The 25701-nt window shown below is 42.3% G+C and overlaps 1 protein-coding gene across 22 annotated transcripts in view; it reads right to left on the bottom strand.

The window, feature by feature from the left end:
* CEP192 (centrosomal protein 192) overlaps positions 1-25701 on the bottom strand; it is a 142937-nt gene that overhangs the window by 52815 nt on the left and 64421 nt on the right. For 21 of the 22 annotated variants that reach the window (XM_077975353.1, XM_028837885.2, XM_028837887.2 and 18 more), the window contains 14 exons: positions 25503-25629; positions 21619-21790; positions 18029-18947; positions 16989-17137; positions 14623-14853; positions 5648-5773; positions 5368-5511; positions 5182-5245; positions 4606-4745; positions 4416-4508; positions 3735-3853; positions 2076-2249; positions 400-490; positions 65-241 (listed from right to left, as the gene is read on the bottom strand). In XM_077975353.1, the coding sequence (XP_077831479.1) occupies positions 65-241; positions 400-490; positions 2076-2249; positions 3735-3853; positions 4416-4508; positions 4606-4745; positions 5182-5245; positions 5368-5511; positions 5648-5773; positions 14623-14853; positions 16989-17137; positions 18029-18947; positions 21619-21790; positions 25503-25629 (2726 nt within the window). The remainder of the gene's footprint in view (positions 1-64; positions 242-399; positions 491-2075; positions 2250-3734; positions 3854-4415; positions 4509-4605; positions 4746-5181; positions 5246-5367; positions 5512-5647; positions 5774-14622; positions 14854-16988; positions 17138-18028; positions 18948-21618; positions 21791-25502; positions 25630-25701) is intronic. The other variant, XM_077975349.1, reaches the window with a different exon arrangement.

Here is a 25701-nt window from a genome sequence, read left to right as displayed (position 1 = left end):
TAAACCAATAGTTATAACACGCCATAAACTCCAGGGGAAGGGAAAAGCAATAAAATGATCTTACTGTGAACTTTACGCCTGGTTGTGATCGGTTTCCAAGTTGTTTGATTTCTAGTCTAGCCAACATGCAAGATAATCGAGTAGGTGCAAATAATACAGAGATGATAATGTCTTCCTTTGGGTGAATTCTGATCTCACAGTTACTGGTCAATCGCTGTTCTGAACCAAAAGTGTTCTGAAGCTACAATTTAAAAACAGTAACTGCATAAAACACAGCAGTAGCACAAACAAAACATACCATTAACACCAATTCTTAAAAGGTAACAACACAAAAGGGTCTGCATAGGTAAGTGCTGCAGACCCAGACAGAAGGCACAAGAACCCGCGTACTCTACGAACCTGAAAGCAGTCCTGATCTTGTCCTCTAACTAGCAGTCGTAAATGTTGCGTTGTGGATGCAGAATTATTTCTCAAAGCTAGTTTCTGAAGCCTAAAAACAATTACACATTTTAAATATAGTTTTTCTCCATGGATATTGCTATTGTTATAAGAACAAAGCCAATTAAAAACAACCACAACGTCTAGAGAAGAACTGCCTACACGAGCCATTTCAGCAGCCTGCAATTGTCTCCCCACAGTCCTAGACTCTATGTTTCTGAAAATGTAGCCTCAAGACTCACCCTATAGAGGCTTTTTGGTTTAATCTCTCTCCAGATATAGCTCTGCAGCTGACCTTATTATTTATACTACGTGTATAGGTATTATCTGTCATATAAAACATCCATCAATGAAAATCCAGGTGAAGAAATTCATCAAGTCATTAAGTCAATATCACCCCTAGCTGGAATACCTAGCTTATCCAAGCGAGCTTTCAGGGAAACAAGGGGTCCTAGGCTAAGAGGCTCATTTGCACAAAGTAGTCTTTTAAACAGTATATTGAATTAACTCTACTTTTAAAGAAGCTACAATGCAAAAGAATAGACATATAATAGCACCTGACTGATAAAAACACTTCAATTGTGGAAACTATGTGAATCCTGTCTTCACTGGAGAACAGAGAATACATGAGTAAATCTCTGTTTTACTCAAAGTTGGAGAATATCAGCAGCTAATAAACCAGCAGCTGAGGTCTACGTCTCATCTACCTTGTGTTAAGAGAAACGCAGACAACTTTGGCTATTGACACCTCCAGGAAAAGCCTTCCACAGGGACAATGACTGGGGAAGAATTACCTGAAAGAAACATTATTTTGTAAAGTTTTCATTCTCATGTATTTATTTTATAACTTGTAAAGCCCTGTCTGTGGTTATCATTTTCAAGTACAGAGCTATCAGGCGGGATAGGAGAGGCTAGGTCTCCTTAGAGCTGTCAGGCGGGATGGGAGAGGCTAGGTCTCCAGAGTCACATCATCAGTGAAACGCACTTGAAAGTCAAGAACAAGCCAGTTACTGCTCGAGTGACGTGTAATTGTTTCTGCCACAGGCTTCTCAGAGACGTTTCTTCCAGAGATCCTTTTAAAGATAAACCTGTACAATACAGGGAGTCTCAAAAAAAAAAAAAACCCCCACCAAACAATTTTACAGTAAATACTACCTCCCATTTCCTAAGGTCCCCTCTCCCCTACATGTTCCATTCAGTGTGGTCGGGAAGTTTGACACACAAGTCTGGTGCATTAAAAACACTTCTATGGGTTTTGCTAAAACCATGCGGTTGCTGACTGAGAAATTTAGATCATTCAGAAGAATGGATGTACTGCATATTCTCTGTGCAGCTCTCCACAAATCTGTCTCTTAGCTGGCTTTTGACAACTACAGAGTGGCAGTGAGTTTAAGGGGATACTCCCTCCTCAGCAGCAACTGTACTGTTGGTCATGTGTCAGGTGCTGTTTGAAGGACTGGAATGTATGTGAAAGAAAAGCTGAATCAGGACACGCGCCCATCTAGGAGGTTTTTCCAGTTCTGCACAATTGAGCCTGAAGAGTGTCTATCATGACAAAATTTTCCTGCAAACATTAATTTGTGGTCTGCTCCAAAATATGTATAAATAGTGGCTATTTGTCAGTCCTTGACACTTACTGTGCTCTACCAAGAGGGACGCCTCCCCAAGCCAGAGACTGTTTGTTGGACAAAATCGATGGCATATCTAAGCAAGGTCCAGGTGACACAGGTTTACTTCCTGAAGAAATGACTTCACCTTTTAACATGACTTCATACTGAGGTCCAAATGGCTGCACAAGTATTTTCAACATCCTAAGAAAGAATTCTGAGTTGAAGGTCCTGTATTTGATTCTTTTCCCAACTATTTCCTACATGTTTCCATTGTTCAAAAGACTGAGCTAGGTGCTGGGGATATGATGCTATTCCCACCCTTAGAGTTTGTGCTGCAGAGAAGAATACAGACAAGGAGAGAGACGATCACAATGGCACCTGCACGTGGGGGGTGTGAGAAGCCATCGTGCTTTGGGAATGCTATTTATGAGACATTTGGGAACAGTGGAGGAAAGTCTCCCAGAAGGCGCCAGCCCAGGGAGGTTGAGAGCAAGCATTCCAGGCAGTGGCATTCACGCTGGTGCAGACCAGACTCTTCTCTTCTGTAAGGTCACAAGAAGAGACTGAGCGCACGGTGAAGTGTTCTATAACCCAGGCAGGGGGATAAGCCATGTGTGTGTCAGAGGAGAGTATACTTTAAGCTAGGGTAACACAAGCAAGCTCAGTACTCATGACAGTGGGACTCTGACTCTAAGTTGATACTCACTCATGATTTGGGTGCCAAGAAGTCATGGGCTTAGAGAAGAAATGGAGAAAGATCTTAACAGCTGACACGGTCAACTAATACTTTCAGGAGAAAAAGTGAGAAACATCAGGCCAGGCACGGTGGCTCACGCCTGTAATCCCAGCACTTTGGGAGGCCGAGACGGGCGGATCACGAGGTCAGGAGATCGAGACCATCCTGGCTAACACAGTGAAGCCCCGTCTCTACTAAAAAAATACAAAAAACTAGCTGGGCGAGGTGGCGGGTGCCTGTAGTCCCAGCTACTTGGGAGGCTGAGGCAGGAGAATGGCTCAAACCCGGGAGGCGGAGCTTGCAGTGAGCTGAGATCCAGCCACTGCACTCCAGACTGGGCGACAGAGTGAGACTCCCTCTCAAAAAAAAAAAAAAAAAGTGAGAAACATGAAATTGATCTTTTATTATTTACTTTTGTCAGAATATACTTGAAAATAATAATTTCTTCATTTCTATTCAGGTGGTTTAAAAGAAGATTTTTAGTTTAAAAAAGAGAAGACAATCTGAAGCTAAATGAAAGGAGATTAAACAGAGTCATACCATCTGTTAGGTAAGAAATATATGGACTTTGTCATTCAGGCTGTGAAATTTTGAAGCACATGTGAGTGGCTGTTTTGAGAGACGAGTAAAACTGTCATTAAAACTTTTTTTTTTCAGACGGACTCTTGCTGTGTCGCCCAGCCTGGAGTGCAGAGGTGTGATCTCGGCTCACTGCAACCTCCGCCTCCTGGGTTCAAGCGATTCTCCCACCTCAGACTCCCGAGTAGCTGAAACTACAGGTGCACACCACCACATCCTGCTAATTTTTGCATTTTTAGTAGAGACAGGGTTTGGCCATGTTGCCCAAGCTGGTCCTGACCTCAGGTGATCCACCCGCCTCGGCCTCCCAAAGTGCTGGGATTACAGGCGTAAGCCACTGTGCCCGGCCCATTATAACATTTTTGTGTTACCTTTCCTCACAGGCTTCAGGATCCTTTGGAGTAAATGAAACAATAACCTCATGTTCTTCTCCAGGTTTAAGGAATAGATTCTTTGGATCCACTGAAAAGTGACTTCCTTGTTCTGGGACCTAAATATAGTTACATAATCATAACTGAATGCCAACGTACAAACCTCAGCTTTCACTCAGTGCTCAGTGGCTCCTGCCGCACGTGCCCGTCTCACTTACTAGGACAGGTTGTTTGTCCTCTTCTCATCTGTCACGGTCTCAACTTGCCCTGTTCTCTTGGAAAGGATATTTCTTTCTCTTCTACAGCAAACCTTATCTTCCATCTCACCCCCAATTTTGGATCACTAACCCCCTCTCACTCACCCTCAGATCTCAGAAATGATGTCAACGTGTGTGGATCACTCTCCACCAACTCCAACCAAAGGGTGACATGCATGTTTTTCAGGAACTAATCTAAGAACTTGGTTGTCATATTCAAGACACTGGACTTCAAACTTAAAAGCGCCACAGCATACATTTTACGTTATGTAACACCCAGTTTTTAAAAACTCTCAGTGATTCTTTCATCTGAGGCTCAGGGCACTCTGTTGGGCCAGCAAGGGCACAAGAGCCCTGCAGAAAGTAAGGAGCTCTCGCAGTCTGAGGAAAGCCTATCGTATGGCACTCTGATGGAAGTGCATACCTTGATATCCAAATAAACTTCAATGTTCCCAGCATTTTTCAAAGGTAAGTGCTGCTTTGTTGAGGAAGCCACTTTGGCCAAGAAATGCATCGTCTGGAGGATGGGGCAAGATAGACATTTCAACGAACTGTCACAAAGTGAAATCAGCATGAATGAAAGCAGTAATAGCAGAAAGGAGGACTGAGGCTACCTGCAAGTCCCTGGGAGCGTGGATCCTAGCTATTCCCGCTCTTGCTCGGAGACTCACACTTCTAAGAACTGGCGTAGGGTTTGGGCTGTCTACTTCTATATCAACTTTTGCGAAGAATTCTTCTGCTGAGTCCAGAACCTCTAAAAAAAAAAAAAAAAAATACATTCTTTTAGCTCAGAGACCAGAGAGTTATTTAATTCTAAATGCCATCAGCAGTCTCACACAGTGCCCTTAGGGGCAATAAGAACATTTAGGCAAGAAGATTTTTAAGAGTTAAAAGAATAGAAATGAGTGAAGAGAAAGGTGGAAAAAGAAAGAAAACATTCAACTGGTAAATGTGGTAAGATCAATTAATAGAAAACATTTGAAAAGGTTTTCAGTGCTACCTGCAGGAGTTACCCACACTTACACAGGACTGACCCAAAACAGCATGCCATCTGCCTCAATTTCAAAAAAACATAAAATACTTGACAAATTTCGAGGTACTGACACTTACTGATAAAGGAAATACATCTCAAATTTGTAGTTTATTTAGCTACAGATTAAAGCAGTTCCCACACAATGTAAACATGATACCTGAAGAGCTGATCTGTTTCTTTGGACTATGGAAAAGAACCCAAATCATCAGAAATTCTGGATCCTATTAAAATTAAAAGAAAAATTTGACTTAATGTAAACTGGTATTAAGATTAAAATCTTAATGAAAGAAAAGCAGTTTAGAAGCTTAATCTCCTCTTTAATTCTAAGCCAGTTCTCTCCTACCTGTCCATCATAACTAGCAGGCATCATGTGGTTGACCACAGAAGGGCCTACTAGCCGGGTGACCACATCAGTGCAAGGAGCAGCTTCCACAGGAGCTCGGACGGGTTCCTTGGAAAACATGAAACAGCGCCAGGCTACGGCGTTCTGTTCAGAAATACAAGAATCCGTTCAGTAAAGCCAACAGTGTAATGCTAAGCTTGTTAACAAAATCCTTAAAAAATGTGCTTTCATAAGATCAGTGCATTCTGTAAACAGTTTCTTACTGTATGTTCGTACTTACAGCATTAATAATCAGTCTAATTGGCACAGTGGCATGCGTTCGGTTTATCAATTTTAGTGGGAGAGCTTTCCAGCCTCCATAAGTCAAGTCACCAAAATCAAGAACATCTTTCTTTTCTGTTTCTACCTAATTACCAAAAAAAGGGAATGATTGAAAAGTAATATATTAATAAATAGCACAACATGTATGTTCATATGACTGCCATTTCTAGCCACAAATTATGAGTTAGCATTAAGTAAAACTTACTACATTTTCCCAGGCGATTTAACAACTGCTTATTTTCTACAAAAATAAATGTTAATTTATTCTTTTGAGGTAGTCGATGTACCCAAATATATTATAGAATTTAGCTGCTGTTACTTTGAAAAGACTATATCTTAAGATGAACTGATAATTTTATAAAATTATAGACCCCTTTTCAATGAGTTCTATTATTAGAATAATGACTTCTCAATTCCTTTCAAAAATACTATGAATATCTTGGCATTTTCAGATGTAATCTGCAAATGTTAAAATGGTATCAAAACAGACATATCAAAAGTTTAAAACAAGTGCCTATGATCATGACAGACTCACTTCCCTAAATGCGGGAACCAATCAAACTCAGACCCTCACACACCCATATGTGGAAACGTTTGACACTACAGGAACCCTCACTGGATATCAAAATTCATGAATGTCCCTGACAGGAAATGTCACAGTATTTGCATATAGCCTAGGCACATCCTCCTGTATACTTCAAACCATCTCTAGATTACTGACAGTACCTAATATAATGTAAATGCTATGTAAATAGCTGTTACACTTTATTATTATTAGAGAATAATGAAATAATGACAAGAAAAAAATGTCTATACATGTGCAATACAGAAGCAACTACCCCTTTTTTTATTCTATTTCTGATCCAAGGTTGGTAAAACACAAGAATGCAAAACCCACAGATTCAGAGGACAGACTGTATCACACACACACACACACACACACACACACACACACACACACACGCACCCATTTTGTTTTGCGCTACCCAAACACAAAATAAGTGGAGATCAAAGGCAGACCACTAAGTGGGAGCTGATTTCCATGGTGGCCCAGGAAGGTCTGGGTTCCAGACTTGCCCTCAAGGTGGTAGAGCTTTAATACGTTCCAGAGAACAGAAGATGTGACTTCAAGCTTGTTATGAGCAGGGCGAGGCTAGAATGGAATTTGAAATCTGCACATAAAGCCCAGAAATTCAAAGGAATGAAATGAAAAGGGAACTGCAAAAACTGTTCACATGTCTATGGAGTCAGCAAGGAACCTGTCCAGAGATGGGTGGCATAGAAGATTATTTGCAAGAACATGAAAGCCTAGGCCTAGGCCACATGGGACAGGGGATCCCCAAGTTGAAAAAAATCTCAAAGGCTTTTAACATCTCCAACATTTCTGCAAAAGTACTCTCTAGAGACACTTCCAAAGACTAAGACACGACATGGGATTCCTAAAGCAAAAAGCAGCCTCAATGAATGTGAGCTCACATTAAAAATTTTTAAATATCAAAAAATTACAAGCCACTGGAAGAAAATCAGAAAGACTCAGCAAAAGTAACTAGTAGAAGCATTAGTATCCCAAGAACTAGAAACATGAAATAAACTATGAAGTAAATTCACTTTAAATGTAGATTACAGGGCTGGGCGTGGTGGCTCACGCCTGTAATCCCAGCACTTTGGGAGGCCGAGGCGGGTGGATCACAAGGTCAGGAGATCGAGACCATCCTGGCTAACATGGTGAAACCCCATCTCTACTAAAATACAAAAAAAAAAAAAAAAGAAAGATTAGCCGGGCGTGGTGGCGGGTGCCTGTGGTCCCAGCTACTTGGGCGGCCAAAGCAGGAGAATGGCGTAAGCCCGGGAGGCGGAGCTTGCAGTGAGCCGAGATTGCGCCACGGCACTCCAGCCTGGGTGACAGAGCGAGACTCTGTCTCAAAAAAAAAATTAAAAAAACTTAGATAACAGAGTCCGTAACAGAGGGAAAAGCAAGAGATTCATGAAGCAATGGTGAGCAAAAAGATGTATAAATAGCTTGATAAATCTGTTTACAATGTTAATGTTGGGACTGTAAAAACTGTTTAGAACTAAAACATTAGTCAAAGGTAATACGGAAGGAAAAGATGAGCATTTAAATGAGATGCTGTCTTCGTCTTGTTGGAGGAGCTTGCTTTAGTTAGACATCTCATTATTGAAGTTACATATTAATGTTGAAAGTGAACTATTTGAGTGAGTTCAGATGGTAACATGGCATTTTGAATACTGACTTCCTTTCTTGATTTGCCTGGTGACCGAATTACTAGTGACTAGTTTACAAACTAGGCCATTCAAGGAAGTCAAGTTAGCGTAAAAGAAACATGTCACCTAAATGCTCCTGATGGTGTTGAAATGTCCACCTTCTTAAACTGTGTGATGAAATTAGTTCTAAAGAAGATACCAGGCCAACCCTGTAGTGCCCCCAGTTTGTTGCAGAATCTCATGTTTTAGATGTTATACAAGAGTCCTATTTGCCCCAGTTAATGCCTGTCTTGTGGACTGGCTGGCTCTTTTAGAACTCTGTCCAAAGAGTGCAGGGAATATAACTTGTAAAGCCTCCCACAACTGGCAGTATGTATGTGGGTATGTTTAACCAAATCTTGAAAGCTTACAATAGAGCTGCATAGTGATAGTATTTATTAAAGAATCACAATTGTAAACATGAGCACAACTTACGGATTCTAGCTTACTTCTTTTGTAACTACAGACTATATTTTTGCTGCTGTTATATTAGAATAATTTTTAAATGTCACCTTGAAATAGAAATATGTATTTTAAGCACTCATGGAAAAAATGAACGCTTTTTAAATGTGTGTTATTTTCTCCGTAAGAACTGTAAACATTAAACTAAACAAATTACCTATAATGAAACTGATGAAGGTCTTCTGAGCAAGCTGGTTTGGCCAGAGAGCATAGAGAAATTTTTATATACTACAGAATGCTATTACACTTGGGAAATTATCTTGTCTAACCTGAATTTATATCCCATGGTGATAACACGGTATATGTATTGTTATTAAAGTAAGTGACCATGTTTAAAAAAAAAAAAACTATTAGAACTGATTTAAAAACTTTCAGTAAAGTTACAGGATACAAAATTAACATATAAAAGTCAGTAGCATTTCTATACGCCAACACTGAACTATGTGAAAAAGAAATTTAAAAAGTAATCCCATTTACAATAGCCACACATAAAATTAAATACCTAGGAATTAACTTAATCAAAGAAGTAAAAGACCTCTATAATGAAAACTATAAAACACTGATAAAGGAAATTGAAGAGGACACCAAAAAATAGAAAAACATTCCATGTTTACAGACTGGAAGAATCAACATTGTTAAAATGTCCATACTACTTCACAGAAATAGAAAAACAAAATCCTAAAATTTACATGGAACCACAAAAGACCTGGAATAGACAAGCTATCCCAACCAAAAAGAATAAAACTGGAGGAATCACATTACCTGACTTCAAATTATACTACAGAGCCACAGTAACCAAAACAGCATGGTACTGGCATAAAAACAGATACACAGACTAAAGGAACAGAATAGAGGACCCAAACACAAATCCGCACACCTACAGTGAACTCATTTTTGACAAAGGTGCCAAGAACATACACTGGGGAAAAGAATGTCTCTTCAATAAATGGTGCCGGGAAAACTGGATATCCATATGCAGAAGAGTGAAACTAGACCGTGTCTCTTGCCATATACAAAAATCAAATCAAAATGGATTAAAAACTCAAACCTAAGAGCTCCAACTATGAAACTACTACAAGAAAACATTGGGTCCAGGCACAGTGGCTCACACCTGTAATCCCAGCACTTTGGGAGGCTGAGGAAGGCAGATCACAAGGTCAGGAGATCAAGACCAGCCTGGCCAATATGGTGAAACCTCATCTCTTCTAAAAATACAAAAATTAGCCAGGCATGGTGGTGCGTGCCTGTAATCCCAGCTGCCAGGGAGGCTGAGGCAGGAGAACAGCTTGAACTCGGAAGGTGGAGGTTGCAGTGTGCCGAGATTACGCCACTGCAATCCAGCCTGGGCGACAGAGCGAGACTCCATCTCTAAATGAATGAAAGAATGAATGAATAAATAAATAAATAAAAATTTCAGGAAAATCTCCAGGACATTGGACCGGGCAAAGACTTCTTTTGAGCAATACCCCACAAGCAAAGGCACCAAAACAAACATGGACAAATGGGATCAAGTTAAAAAGCTTCTACACAGCAAAGGATGCAAGCAACAAAGTGAAAAGACAACCCACAGAATGAGACAAAATATTTGCAAATTGCCCATCTGACAAGGGATTAATAACCAGAATATATAAGGGGCTCAAACAACTCTACAGGAAAAAAATCTAATAACCCAATCAAAAACTGGGCAAAATATTTGAATAGACATTTCTCAAAGGAAGACACACAAATGCCAAACGGGCATATGAAAAGGTGCTCGACATCACTGATCATCAGAGAAATGCAAATCCAAACTACAATGAAATATCATCTTACCCCAGTTAAAATGGCTTATATTTAAAAGACGGGCAATAACAAATGCTGGTGAGGATGTGGGGAAAAGGGAACCCTCGCACACACTGTTGGTGAGAATGTGAATTAGTACAACCACTATGAAAAACAGTTTGGAGATTCCTCAAAAAACTAAAAATTGAGCTACCATGTGATCCAGCTATTCGACTGCGGGGTATATACCCAAAAGAAAGGAAATCAGTATATTAAAGAAACATGTTTGTTGCAGCACTGTTTACAATAACTAAGATTTGGAAGCAACCTAAGTGCTCATCAACGGATAAGTGGATCAAGACAATGTGGTACATACACACAATGGAGTACGATTCAGCCATAGGAAGAATGAGATCCAGTCATTTGCAATAACATGGATGGAACTGGAGACCATTATGTTAAGTGAAATACACCAGGCACAGAAAGACAAACATCACATGTTCTCACTTATTCGTGGGTTCTAAAAACCAAATCAATTGAACTTACAAACAGAGAGAATAGAAAGATGGTTATGAAAGGCTCAGAAGGGTAGGGGTTGGGGGTGAGGTGGGGATGGTTAATGGGTACTAAACAAATAGAAAGAATGAATTAAGACCTACTATTTGACAGCACAATAGGATGACTATAGCCAATAATAGTTGTGTATTATTTTTTTGAGACGGAGTCTCGCTCTGTAGCCCAGGCTGAAGTGCAGTGGCGTGATCTCGGCTCACTGCAAGCTCCGCCTCCCGAGTTCACGCCATTCTCCTGCCTCAGCCTCCTGAGTAGCTGGGACTACAGGCACCCGCCACCTGGCCCGGCTGATTTTTTGTATTTTTAGTAGAGACGAGGTTTCACCATGTTAGCCAGGATGGTCTCGATATCCTGACCTTGGGATCCGCCCACCTCAGCCTCCCAAAGTGCTGGGATTACAGGCGTGAGCCACCGTGCCTGGCCAACAATTGTGTATTTTAAAATAACTTAAAGTATGTAACTGGATTATTTGTAACTCAAAGGATAAATGCTTGAGGGGATAACCTATTCTCCATGACGTGCTTATTTCACATTGCATGTCTGTAACAAAACATCTCATGTACCCCATAAACACATACACCTATTTAGATACCCACAAAAAAATTTTTAAATAAAAGAAAAATTTAAAATTAAAAAAAAATCCATACCACTCCAGAATGATTAAAAAAATAAAATAAAATCTAACAATACCAAAGGTTAGCAGTAACAGGAACCTGTATACATTTCTCCTAGGAACGTAAGTTAGACAGCAAATTGGCAATATCTAGCCAAAACAAAGGTGCACATACTTTAAACTGTAACATTTGCATCATGTACCTGGGAGACCCTTTATCACGCTGAGAAAGTAATCTAACAGTTCTATGCATGTGGTCTCTGTATAAATTCCCAAACGCTCTCTCATAGGGAATGTGGTTCCCCAGGCAAACCCTGCTGAGCCATCAGGGCCTAATTCCTCTGGTTCCACTCCTCCAAGAAGGCAGCTTCAACTAGCTTGATTAATACTGAACCATTCCCTATACCAGTGGTTCCCAAACTTGTCTGTCTGTTGGATTCAAAGCTCAGACACAGACATCAGCAGTTTTTGAAGTTCATCAGGTGGTTCCAATGAGCACACCAGTAGGGAACCACTGCCTTCCACTACCAAACACCACTGATATGTGAGCCGCTCGGGACACGGCAATGCCAAATATTGCATAAATGTGATTTATCATGTCTGCTACAGAAAGGTAAGCTGCTTAAAGGCAGGCTCAACAGCTGGTTTAGTGAAATGTACTGAAATGCAGGAGGTTAGTAACACCGGTTCTCAGTGGTTCCTATCGGGGGTGGCTTGACCATGTTTGGAGACGTTACTGGTTACCACAGTGGGCAAAGAGGTATTACCGACATCCAGTGGGTAGAGGCCAGGGCCACTGCTAAACATCCTACACTGCACAAGACAGCCCTCGCTACCCTCAAAGAATCTTCTAGCCCAAAATGGCACTAGTGTTAATGCTGAAAAACCTTGACCTAGAGAAAGGCAAGCAGAGCAGAGCTGACTGAGAAGTATATAAAACGGCACTTAGCCAAAAAGAAAAAAGATCACTAAAAGTTTATAGTATGTGCAGATACCAACGTAAGGACACAGGAACATGAAAACATGAAAAAAAAACTTTATGAGAACATTTCCAATTGACTTCCTCCTCCATGCCCTAGAAAATAAAGTTGTTGAGCTAGGTTACTAAGCATCCCCTGAAGAACGTGTACTGTGGGGAAAACGCTGGTGATTCTCACCCGTCTCCCAGAGTGGCTACCCTGTGTCTCATCCCCAACACCCACTTCTAAACCGCAAGTCACAATTACAGCTTTGCAAAATGAAAAAACTAATTAACTTTATCTTTTTTTTTTTTTTTTTTTTGAGGCAGAGTCTTGCTCTGTCGTCCAGGCTGGAGTGCAATAGCATGATCTCAGCTCACTCTAACCTCCGCCTCTCGAGTTCAAGCAATTCTCCTGCCTCAGCCTCCTGAGTAGCTGGGACTACAGGCGCCCATCACCACATCTGGCTAATTTTTGTATTTTTACTAGAGACAGGGTTTCGCCATGTTGGCCAGTCTGGTCTCAAACTCCTGACCTCAGGTGATCCGCCTGCCTTGGCCTCCCAAAGTGCTGGGATTACAGGCACGAGCCACGCGCCTGGCCTGAAACAACTAATTAACTTTAGGAGGATATCAGTAACACCTGTTAAGTGTGGTTAGCTAAATATGTTAAGTTCAATTCACATATTAGGAAATTAATTTTTTTTTCTTTTGAGACTGGGTCTCGCTCTGTTGCCCAGGCTGGAGTACAGTGATGTGATCATTAGCTCACTGTAGCCTCAAATTCCTGAGCTCAAGTGATCCTCTCACCTCAGCTTCTGGAGTAGTAGGGATCATAAGCATGCACCACCAGAGCCAGCTGACTTTTAAAATTTTGTGTAGAGACGGGGGTCTCACTACGTTGTCCAGGCTGGTCTCGAACTCCTGGGTTCAAGCAATCCACCCACCTTGACCTCTCAAAGTGCTGGGATTACAGGTGTGTGCCAGTGCCCAGCTGAAATCAACTAATTTTTAATTAAAGTCACATGCTACATAATGATGTTTTGGTCAATGATGGACTGTATACAGGCCAGTGATCCCGTAAGATTATAATGGAGATGGAAAATTCCTAACACCTTGGGATGTCAGAGCTATCATAACATCATAGTATAACTTTTTTTTAATGAATTTGGTATAGCCTAAATGTGCAGTGTTTATAACGTCTACAAGAATGTACAGTAATGTCCTAGGCCTTTACCACTGACTCACAGAGAGCAACTTTGAGTCCTCTGGTAAGTGCCCTATAAAACGTACCATTTTTTAATCTTTTATCATGTATTTTTTCTGTACCTTTTCTACGTTTAGCTATAGAAACACTTACGATGGTGTTACAACTGCCCTACAGTATTAAGTACAGTAACAAGCTGTATGGGAACAATGGACTGTCCCATAAGGCCTACGTGTGCAGAAGGCTGTGCCGTCGAGGTTTGTGTGAGCACACTCTGCGATATTCACACAATGACAAAACTGCCTAAGGACACATTGCTCAGGGCGTACCCTATTGTTAAGCGACTCATTACTGTATCAAGTCCTGTTCTGCTTTTCCTCTGCTCTGCACCCTCTCATCCCTCCCTCTCACATTCCTTAATTTTTTCCAATATGTTAGTTCTGATTTCACTATAACTAAGAGGAGACAGCTCTATAGAGCAGTGGTTGTTAACTAAGGCTACAAATTATAATCATCTGGGAAGATTTAAAAATTACCGAGAGGCAGCCACACCCTCCCTCATTCTGATTCAGTCAAAGCGGGACTCAGGTATTGGGGTACATTTAAGAGACCCCAGTGTTATTCCAATGTGCAGCCACGGTTGAGAGTCATCATCCTAAATGAGCACAAAATCTAATAACCACTTATTATCCTAACTTGGCCAGACTTAATTTCTTTGGCTCCCAGAAAATAGGTGACTAGAGAAGGGAAACTTTTCTAGCTGGCAAATAATCTCCAGGTGCAGAAATATAAAAAGAATATGAACCACTGGCACGTTGTTAAGTGGACATCAAATTATACAATAGAAATCAGTTGGAAAATACTACTTAACCTTATACTCTGCTTTATAGATATCTTAGCAAGTATACTTGTGTTTCTGTAAAATTAAAAATAATTTTAAATTTTGAAATAAAAAGATACTAAGAACTAAAGTTCAGCTTGAAACTAATTTTGTGGCTCCTTTGTCCACAAATTTCTTCTTCCCAAATTTTACTTCTAACGTTAAACAGTCTTCTTTAAAACGCCAGGTATGACAAAGATTCATTTACAAACGGGTACCTCGATAACAGGACTCTCGGCAATGGCAGTGAGAGTGACGGTGCTGGCCAAAGCTTCCGCCTGTACGATGGTCTCAGCATCTGTCGAACACGGCCAAGAAGCAACACTGAATGTGCATCTGAAAACCCCAGGACTGGATGGGATAAAAAGCACTTTTATCTCTTCTGTGGTATGAGGCCTTATGATGGCTTTATTCTTGAAAACTAAACAACGATATGTTGAAAGATCCACCTTCAAAAAAGAGCCACAAAGTTCGTTATTAATGACTTCACAATGAAAATCAAGTAGAATCACCTAGTTTAAGATTCCTTTTCCCAATCACTCAAACTGCCAAATTAAGACATTTATTATCCTTCAAAAATGTCAAAACCTTGTCATTCATGGTCTCTAAAGTACAACGAGTCAAATCCTTCATGAGTTGAATGTTCTTGCTGCACCAGGGCTGTCTCCCCAGTCCATCTCCAAGCAAGCACATTGACCTGTACACTCACTTGTCTTAAAAAGGACACTGACAAGGGTCACTCTTTCACAGCCCTGTAAGTCTCTCTAGGACACACAACACAGTGGTGGGCGGGGGCTGGGGGAAGAAGAGTCAGGCTAACCACTGAGGTCCCAGAGCCCTGACTCTGCTTCAACCGCAGTGACAACTCCAGCCACCCTCCCTCCTCACTGTCAATGGGGTATTCTTTTCCACTCTCCACTTCCACAGACAACACTGCTTCATTCACAGACTCCAGCCACCCTCCCTCCTCACTGTCAATGGGGATCTTCTTTTCCACTCTCCACTTCCACAGACAACACTGCTTCATTCACAGACTCCAGCCACCCTCCCTCCCTCCTCACTGTCAATGGGGATCTTCTTTTCCACTCTCCACTTCCACAGACAACACTGCTTCATTCACAGACTCCAGCCACCCTCCCTCCTCACTGTCAATGCGATCTTCTTTTCCACTCTCCACTTCCACAGACAACACTGCTTCATTCACAGACTCCAGCCACCCTCCCTCCTCACTGTCAATGGGGATCTTCTTTTCCACTCTCCACTTCCACAGACAACACTGCTTCATTCACAGACTCCAGCCACCCTCCCTCCTCACTGTCAATGGGGATCTTCTTTTCCACTCTCCACTTCCACAGACAACACTGCTTCATTCACAGACTCCAGCCACCCTCCCTCCCTCCTCACTGTCAATGGGGATCTTCTTTTCCACTCTCCACTTCCACAGACAACACTGCTTCATTCACAGACTCCAGCCACCCTCCCTCCTCACTGTCAATGGGGATCTTCTTTTCCACTCTCCACTTCCACAGACAACACTGCTTCATTCACAGACTCCAGCCACCCTCCCTCCCTCCTCACTGTCAATGGGGATCTTCTTTTCCACTCTCCACTTCCACAGACAACACTGCTTCATTCACAGACTCCAGCCACCCTCCCTCCCTCCTCACTGTCAATGGGGATCTTCTTTTCCACTCTCCACTTCCACAGACAACACTGCTTCATTCACAGACTCCAGGATGCCCCTAAAAAGTCTTCACAGCCCACCTTCCACTCTCAACCCTCTCCTTCAACCACCTGCTTTTCATTTAACCTGAGGACTGGGAGTAGAGGGGAGAAGCCGAGAAGGCGTGGGGGGAGGCGATCTTATTTTACCAGGCAAACAATGGCCACTAAGAGGCAGGAGGGAAGAGGAAACCCATGCACCAGTGCTGACTCACAAGTAACAGTCATAAAACTGGGACATTTCAAAACAGCTGCTGACCATACACCCCGCTCCCCACTCACCGACGTTCAAATGGTCACTGTAACCAGGAGAGATTTAGAGTCTAGAATTACAGGAACTATAATTGATCATGTAAGGGACATTTGTCTTAGGAGTTCATATTAAAACTGCGTTTCCAAGTATTTCAAAAGCTCATGTAAGAAAATCATCAGATAAATTAGTCAAAAAGTCTTCCCTTGCCAATGAAAGCATAAGCTCCAAGAGTAGCTGCTTTCTTTTTTTTTTTTTTTTTGGTAAGTCATGGTTACTTATATTCAATCACATTTAACAAAACTGACAAGTAGCAACGAGAAACTCCAAGCTTTGGATGATTTAAATAACAGCACTAAAAGCAAATTTATAGGATTTTACAAATAAATAACAATAAAATATAAACAATAAATGATGGAAAATGCAAAACACTCTTTCACTTTACACTCTACAAGCACTACAACAAAAGGGGTCTGAGAGAAAGAGAGCATGGCAATCACTGTGTGCATTAATAAAGGGGTGAAGGGAGAACCTAGCACTAGAGATGGGGGAAACCAAGCACCTAATCACAATGCAACTGTTAGGTTAAATGAGGAAGACGTAGAAAGCTACCTTTTCACCATTCACACTAATGCTGAGGACCCCGATGCTGACTTGCAGCCAGCGGTCGGTTGGATTGAGCACACTGAGGAGGGTCTGGGAAGCGATCCCGACACAGCAAGCGTGAGGAAGCTTCAACTCCTCCGGCACTCGGACACTCCCTGGGTGAGAAGAAGGCACAAAAATGCACGTTACAGCAAACCCCTGATTATAAGCCAAATCTGTTAAACGGCAATGAGTTTACATGACGGCCGTTTACACTTAAGAGCTAGAGTCACAGTGCTCCTGATGAGGGAGTCCCTGATGTTGCATGAGCCTCAGACACCTGCCTACAATTTTTTCCTGCTTCCGTCCAGCCCAGGAAAAGAAAATTAAAACTGGATCCAACTCACAATTACAGCTAATCAATTCTTTGAGGTTACTGCCTGTAAGTAATCTCCTTTCCTCTCATAAATTATAAGTCACTGCTTATCCTAAAACAAAACAAAACAAAAAACAAAAACAAAGAACTCCAGAGGCTCTAACTTTCCAGACGTAGACACTTATCAGACTTTACTGCTGCCACCTATCTTCCAACGTCCTCGTGCAGTTGTTCTGGAGGGCAGAGAAGACAGTAGCCCAGTGGCCGTGTGTACCGTGTCAGTAAAAGCACAGCTCCCCGAGAGAAGCTGCCCCACACATGCACCTGAGAGTGCTGCCTCTCCCCACAACAGCCACCCAGAGACTCACAAGGTGGAGGCACTCGCTCATTCTGGGATTCAACTCTAAACTGGACATTTCCTAGGTGAAATAATCACAAAACTGCAACGGCAGAGCAAAAAAGAGACGAGGAAGGCAGAGCCACAGGCAGCCTGTCACCTGCATAAGTGTAGCATTTTTCTAAGCCAACTTCAGGGACGTTTGCACAGAAATATATGGTGTTCTCAGTTTAGGAAGAAGCACAAAACTTACAAGGAATTAATGCAAACCAGTAACTCCTTGGAACAAACCAGCTTTGTGGTGTCATTTGAGAAAATAATACCAAGCAACAAAACAGAGAAAGAGCATCTTACCCAATCCTGATGTCATTCCTGAATCCCATGGTTCAATTCCACAGTTGGTACCAACAGACGGCACAGGAAAAGGTTTTGTTGTGCTTAGCAGGTTCTGATTTAAGGTATTAGAATACCGGTTACAGAGGGAAGAGGGGCCCGTCCATCCAGAGCCGATATTTGACCCCAGACAAATCCCCATAGCCAGCGAGCTCTGCACAGGCTCTCCTGCGACGGCTGGGTAGGGGAGGCCTCCTGAGAAGCCACAGACTGTGGCGCTGCCAGCATGACACTGAGGCAAGGTGGTGCTTCCAGCCGAAGGGAGCGTTCCCAAATACCGCTGAGCAAAGGGAGCTGTGCTGAGAGGGGGCTGCGCCAAGAGCGCGTGCACAGCAGCAGGCACGTCCTGCACGTCAGCCACAGAGCCGCGAACTGTGCTGCTGGGAACAGGAGTGCACTGGTTTTCAGAGGTGGTCTGATGAGAAACCTGGCCCCCGGACTCACGGCCAGCAGTTGACTTATCTTTAGGAATTATTCTTTGATCTTCATCTACAGGCTCCTGGCAGGACACAGGACGTGATGTGGCTGACCCCACCTGACAGCTCAGACCTGACTTGCCCAGGAGAGCCAGCCTGATCAGGTCCACTTCTTCAGGGTTTGATGTCAAACCTACCTCATTGGTTTCCAACAGATTTCCACTTTTGGAGGAGGGATCTTTACTCCATTTAAAGTCAGGTTTTACAGACTCAGCCTTGCTACTCAGAGAAGTGGTTTCAGTTGCTTTTCTTGTATCAGAGTTATTCTGGATAATAGATGATAATGTTCCTTTTCCTCTATTCTGAAATGGAACTTTTTCTCTCAATTTTTCCATAGCCCGTTCCTCCAATGCGGCTGGACTGCCTTGAATAATTGTGGTACTCAACTCGCTGGTGATATCACTCTGAGTGCAAGAAAATTTGTTTTTAATAATCCACAGAAAAACTTAATACAACAAATTGAAACGATGCTGGTAAAAGCTCAAGTAACAAAGAGATGTGCATGAGGTTTCTCTTTGAAAAAACATTGTTTTACACAAAAATAGTAGTCTTGCAGTTGTGAAATGCAGACTTACATTAGAAAATGTGTGTTTGTTGTTTTGTAAAAGGAATTATACTATGAGGAAAATAGGTATACACTAAGAATATCTGAAAATTTTGCACAGATAAAGGACTAGAGTCTAGTAACTTTTTGAGGATTTAAGGGATTTCTATAAACTTTACAATAAAAATCTAAATAAATAAGTAGCGAAGGAGTGGGGGCCGAGCAAGCTTGAAATGATAACGACTTTGAGGTCAGGCGGCGGCTCAGCAGGCTGGCAGGGCCCCACTCCACCATCTGTCCATGCTACTGCCTGGGCTTGAACACTCAAAGATGTTAACTTTTTTTTTTTTTTTTTTTTTTGAGACAGAGTCTCCCTCTTGTTGCCCAGGCTGGAGTACAATGGCGCAATCTCAGCTCACTGCAACCTTCACCTCCCGGGTTCAAGCCATTTTCCTGCCTCAGCCTCCCAAGTAGCTGGGATTACAGGGGCCCGCCACCACACCCAGCTATTTCTTTGTATTTTTAGTAGAGGCAGGGTTTCACCATGTTGGCCAGGCTGGTCTTGAACTCCTGACCTCAGGTGATCTGCCTGCCTCAGCCTCCCAAAGTGCTGGGATTACAGGTATGAGCCGCCACGCCCGGCCAAAGATGTTAACTTTTATGTGTTCTAAGTCCTCTCCCATTTCTAAACTTGTGTGGCTCTATGAAGCATGAAGTTAACAGTCCTGGTAAACGTCCACACTCAGTTCTTTGTACATAATGCATAATCTGAGGAGTGACATCTGCAGCTCTGCAGGACAGACCAGCTGAAATTTACAGACTAGACAGACGTAACCTTCACTGATTGCTCTGGTACTTGGTTTATAAATTTCTCCTGGCCAAAGCTTCAGAAATATAGACACTAAGAAACAAAGACTATATTATCTGCCAAGTAATAATAACAAATAACATGTATCCCGTGGTGACTTACTAGGTGACAAGCACTGCCCTCACATACTATTCCTCCTTACAGATGAAGAAACAGGTTGAGGGAGGTTTAGTAATCTGTCTGAGGAGGCAGCAGAAGATAAATTATCTGACACCATAACCCAGCTCTCAACCACTACGCTAAGAACACACAGACTCAGTAACTAACAACAACATGAAAAAGACAGCTTTCAAAGGAAGGGGTGTAACGCCCTAACACTGTGCTGTGTATTCAGTAACTCTCCAGCAGCTTGGTGGAGGAAGACTACGCAGCATACCCACAGCAGTCAGTCTGCTCACTAAAAAACTGAACAATTCCACACACAACAACAGGTAACACTAGCTTCTCCCACATAACTCTCTCTGCTCTTCTTCTATTCTATCCCCACTGTTACTGTCTTGGCCCAAGCATCCACTGTCTCTTGCCTAAACCACTACAGTGGTCTCGTGTCAAATCTCTGATTTTAATTTTGCTCCTACTGGTCCCTCCTTCCTCACAGCTGTTGGAGTGAGCTTTTAAAACATCAAACCAGCCTGGGCTTGGTGGCTCATGCCTGTAATCCCACCACTTTGGGAGGCCAAGTCAGGAAGACCACTTGAGGCCAGGAGTTCAAGACAAGCTCTGGCAACACAGCAAGACCCCACCTCTAAAAAAATTTTTTTAATTAGCCAGGTGTGGTGGTAGGCACCTGTAGTCCCAGCTACTTGAGAGGTCAAGGCAGAAGGAACACCTGAGCCCAGGAGTACAAGACCAGCCTGAGCAACATGGCAAGACACTGTCTCTACAAAAAAAATGAAAAATTAGCCAGGTGTGGCAGTGCACACCTGTAGTCCCAGCTACTTGGGAGGCTGAGGCAGGAGCATCACTTGAGACCAGGAGTCCTAGGCTGTAGTGAGCTGTGATCGTGCCACCATACTCCAGCCTGGGTGACAGAGCGAGATCATCTCTAAAAAATACACAAACAAAATGAAATCAAAACAGATCATGACAGTGACCTGCTTAAAAGCCTTCAAACTCCCATGTTTTAAACCCAGCACCCTTCCCAGTTTGGTCCCCCCCCTTCCAGCCTCATCCACTTGTCCCCATTGACATGATTCACTGTGGCTGTTCTAAACTTCCCGGAGTGCCTCAGATCAGTTTGCATCTTACAGCTCTCCACCTCCCCATGTGTTAACTCTGCTTCCCTGTTGCCTAACTCCTAGCAGTCAGGCAAAGTGTGGCTTCAGTGTATTTATCCCTGCAGAAACCTTTGCTGAAGCAAAGGCAGTGAGACTTCCAACCACCACCTTCTGGTCCCCATAGTACACGCGCAGCATGACGCACTTCATTACACAGTGTGCCTCACCAGACAGAGCTCTTCCAGGGCAGACCCTAAAATGTTTGTACCTCTGTGCCTACTAGCATGAGTAGGGATTTAATATGTGCACACGAATACAAAAATCATTTTAAAGGTAAAAGAGCAACACAGAAGTTATATAGGCTTGAACTGTTGTCTGAATCAAACATCTGTAACACTTTTAAGAGTTGAAAGCCTTAATAATAAATAATCCAAGTGGCTGCCCACCTTGCGGTCCTCCAGGGCATCATCTGTGGTTGTGGCAGGACAGGAGCTCTCTGGTTCAGACACATACGTCAGCCTGCTCACCCCAGCAGGCGAGCACGCCAAGGGAGACAACTCCTGCTTACAGGGAGGCTGCTGCTGCTGAGCTGCTGAACCAAAGGACTCTAACGCACACCTGAAAGAGAAGAGGAGCTCACACCTGCAGTTCTCCAGTCCTTCAACTATCTACATAAGCAAAAAACCATTCCTATGAGTCTATAATCTTGCAAATAACTACCTCTAATTCAAGGTTTACACTTAATTATCTAAAACTATAAAAAATATTCCCATTGAATGAAGCCTCTGTTAAGCAACTGTAACTGTATTGTGGCATTTTCATTAATAAATACCATATAAAGACACACACCAACGTTAGCTATTCATTCTATAAAAATTTACTGGCCGGGCGCGGTGGCTCACGCCTGTAATCCCAGCACTTAGGGAGGCTGAGGCGGGCGGATCACGAGGTCAGGAGATCGAGACCATCCTGGCTAACACGGTGAAACCCCGTCTCTACCAAAAAAATACAAAAAACTAGCCGGGCGAGGTGGCGGGTGCCTGTAGTCCCAGTTACTCGGGAGGCTGAGGCAGGAGAATGGCGTGAACCCGGGAGGCGGAGCTTGCAATGAGCTGAGATCCGGCCACTGCACTCCAGCCTGGGCGACAGAGCGAGACTCTGTCTCAAAAAAAAAATAAATAAATAAATAAATAAATAAAATAAAATAAAAAAAATAAAAATTTACTAAGTATCTCATACAGAGAAATGAACAGAAGAATTCCAACCCTCAACGAGCAAAGAGGAAAAAAAAATCATGCAGATAAATGCAAAGAAATGGGAACAGTCACACACCACTGTGGGACTATCAAGTGGTACAACTTTCAGTTGAGCAATTAAGCAGTATATATCAAAGGCCTCTTGACTCAAGATATTCTACATCTAGGAATTTATCCTGAGAAAAAAAATTAATGATAAATATAAAGACTTCACAAAAAGGACATGTCATCACATCACTGTGGACAATAAGTGGGAAATCTTAGATGCGATTCCCCAGGAGGAAGTGAGCTACAGAAATTAGAGCACAAACATGCAACACAACACTATGCAGCCATTCAAAAGCATGCTGTTCCAGCCTTGCTTCTGGAAGATGTCCCTGCTATACAACGTGAAATGAAAATATCAGAAAGCGACAAATAGAGAGTCTTACATCTATCTGCAAACACACCAGAGTCACTTCCTCATCATTCTGTCCATTAGCATCTTTCACAGGGCTGCCAGCCGAGACGCAAGGAGCGGGAAACGGACTGCACCTCTTGAGGGAAAGCGGCACAGTCACAGTGCAAAAGAGCACAGGGGATAGGAAATAAGCGTCAAGCCACCTTTGGAAACAGTCTCCACACCTATGCTCTGCTGGTTAGCTTGAATTCAGCCCTTCACTTGACTGGATTCCACCATCTTTCTTCTTTGTACAAAGTTCAGAATACTCAGCTAGGCAATGGACGCACATGGAAAATTCAAATTTGAATTCTGAACTTTTAAAAAATTCCAAATTGGCCAGGTATCATGGCTCATGTCTGTAATCCCAGCACTTTGAGAGGCCGAGGCAGGTGGATCACGAGGTCAGGAGATCGAGACCATCCTATCTAACATGGTTAAACCCCATCTCTACTAAAAATACAAAAAATTAGCCAGGTGTGGGCTGGGCGCAGTGGCTCACGCCTGTAATCCCAGCACTTTGGGAGGCCAAGGCAAGCAGATCACGAGGTCAGGAGATTGAGACTATCCTGGCTAACATGGTGAAACCCATCTCTACTAAAAATACAAAAAAATTAGCTGGGCTTGGTGGCGGGCGCCTGTAATCCCAGCTCCTCGGGAGGCTGAGGCAGGAGAACGGTATGAATCCAGGAGGTGGAGCTTGCAGTGAGCCGAGATTGCGTTACTGCACTCCAGCCTGGGCGAGACTGTGAGACTCTGTCTCAAAAAAATAATAACAATAAATAAATAAATAACTACCCGGGTGTGGTGGCAGGTGCCTGTAGTCCCAGCTACTCAGGAGGCTGAGGCAGGAGAATGGCGTGAACCGGGAGGCAGAGCTTGCAGTGAGCCGAGATTGCACCACTGTACTCCAGTCTGGGCACAGAGCAAGACTCTGTCTCATAAAAATAAAAATAAAAATAAAAGTAAAAAGTCCCAAATCAAGACGGTATTGTCAAAATACCAGTTAGTAAATTTCTAACCAATGGCAACAAAGTATTACCTACCAAACTGTTTCAGGCCTTCTCTAGCTCCCCCATGACATGCACCTACATGGGTTTCTGTATCCACATGCACACCCGCACAAACGCACGCACACACACACACAAACACATACACACAGCATGATATAGCACGGAAAATGTTCTGAGTCACTGGATGATGTGTTGTATTCATTTGACTCCTTTGGTTGACAAGAACAAATGCATTTAGGTGAAATTACCTAAAATAATGAAAAGTGAACTGCAAGAACACATGCAAAATAAAAGGGGAGACACACTGAAAGGGTACACTGTATGATGATAGAGCAAAGTAACAACGAAGAATCAACACAGACATATAGCCTAATACAATTATTAGACTTGAAAAATAAAGAATTTTGGCAAAAACTTGCAAAAACATCAAGTCAATTCAAAGCCAAAAAGAATCAGGCTAGTCTCAGATATCCCTCTAGTCTTCCATAGGGAGAGTAAAGCAATACCGGTAAGAAACATAAGGGAAGAACGTGTAAGCCAAAGATTGTAAACATACTACACCGTATCACAGCCAGATCATCTTCAAATTTGCTTTGGGCTGGATGACTAGTAATAAATCTGTTAAAATATGCAGGTCGAGCACAGTTGCTCATGCCTGGAATCCCAGCACTTTGGGAGGCTGAGGCAGGTGGATTACCTGAGGTCAGGAGTTCAAAACCAGCCTGGCCAACATGGTGAAACCCCATCTCTTATTAAAAATATAAAAATTAGCCAGGCAAGGCGGCATGTGCCTGTGGTTCCAGCTACTCAGGAGACCGAGGCAGGAGAATTGCTTGAACCCGGGAGGCAGGGGTTGTAGTGAGCCAAGATTGTACCAACGTACTCCAGCCTGGCCCACAGAGTGAGGCTCCATCTCAAAAAAAAAAAAAAAAGGCAATCAACTATTACATAAGAAGTGACTGTGTATATGAAAGTGTTTCAAACTGAGGCATCCATAAGGAGTCACAGAAAGAACTCAGCTTTCCACTGACATTTAGCACCAGCTGAACCATACCATGTCGCTTCAGATGAACATGAAAAACTTTAACGGCACCTTGGGAAACAGCTAATAGGTATCTTTGAAATCCGATATTTTGAAACAAATCAAAACTATATTTAACATATTTGATAATTTTGCCGGTTAGGCAAATTTTTCCATTTATTATACTCTTTCAATAAACACATAAAAGATCTTTTATAAAGCCACAAAAGACATTCATAAAATTAAAATTTTATAAACAAAGTTATTCATTTAGATAGCAATATCATTTAGATAGCAAAAGTTAAGATATAAAGTATTCACCAGAAGCATCAAATGAACCACGACAGATCCATTAGGTAGTCTGTAACATTACTAGTTTTCTTTTAAATTCAGAGAATGATTGTTATAATGAGTAAAAGAAAAAGCAGTATACAAAAATTTGCATAGAAAAATGGAAAGAAATTCACAGCTTACAAGAGTTACCTTTGAGAGATGAATGCATAGATGAGTAATTTTTCTTCTTTACACATTTTTTCCCCAATTTCCTATGCTGAGCACAAATTTTTATTTTTATTTTTTTAAAAAGAAGGTACACACTCACCCTGATGAACTTGTTCCGGAAATTTCACTGGGAGAAGAATGACTCAGTGGTGATGTGGAAGGTCTGAAGCTCTCCTGCTCATCCTCTGAGCCACGTCCACCATGCTCAGGAGAGAGATTTTTCAAATCTATCAGAAAGGGGTATTTTCCAGTGAGAAGAGAAAATAAACTTTGTAATTTTATGAATGTGACCAACAACT

Source organism: Macaca mulatta, chromosome 18 (assembly GCF_049350105.2).
Source record: "Macaca mulatta isolate MMU2019108-1 chromosome 18, T2T-MMU8v2.0, whole genome shotgun sequence".
Classification (NCBI taxonomy): Eukaryota; Metazoa; Chordata; class Mammalia; order Primates; family Cercopithecidae; genus Macaca; species Macaca mulatta.
The sequence above is the reverse complement of the archived record's forward strand: the minus strand, read 5'-3'. Positions and strand labels throughout refer to the sequence as shown.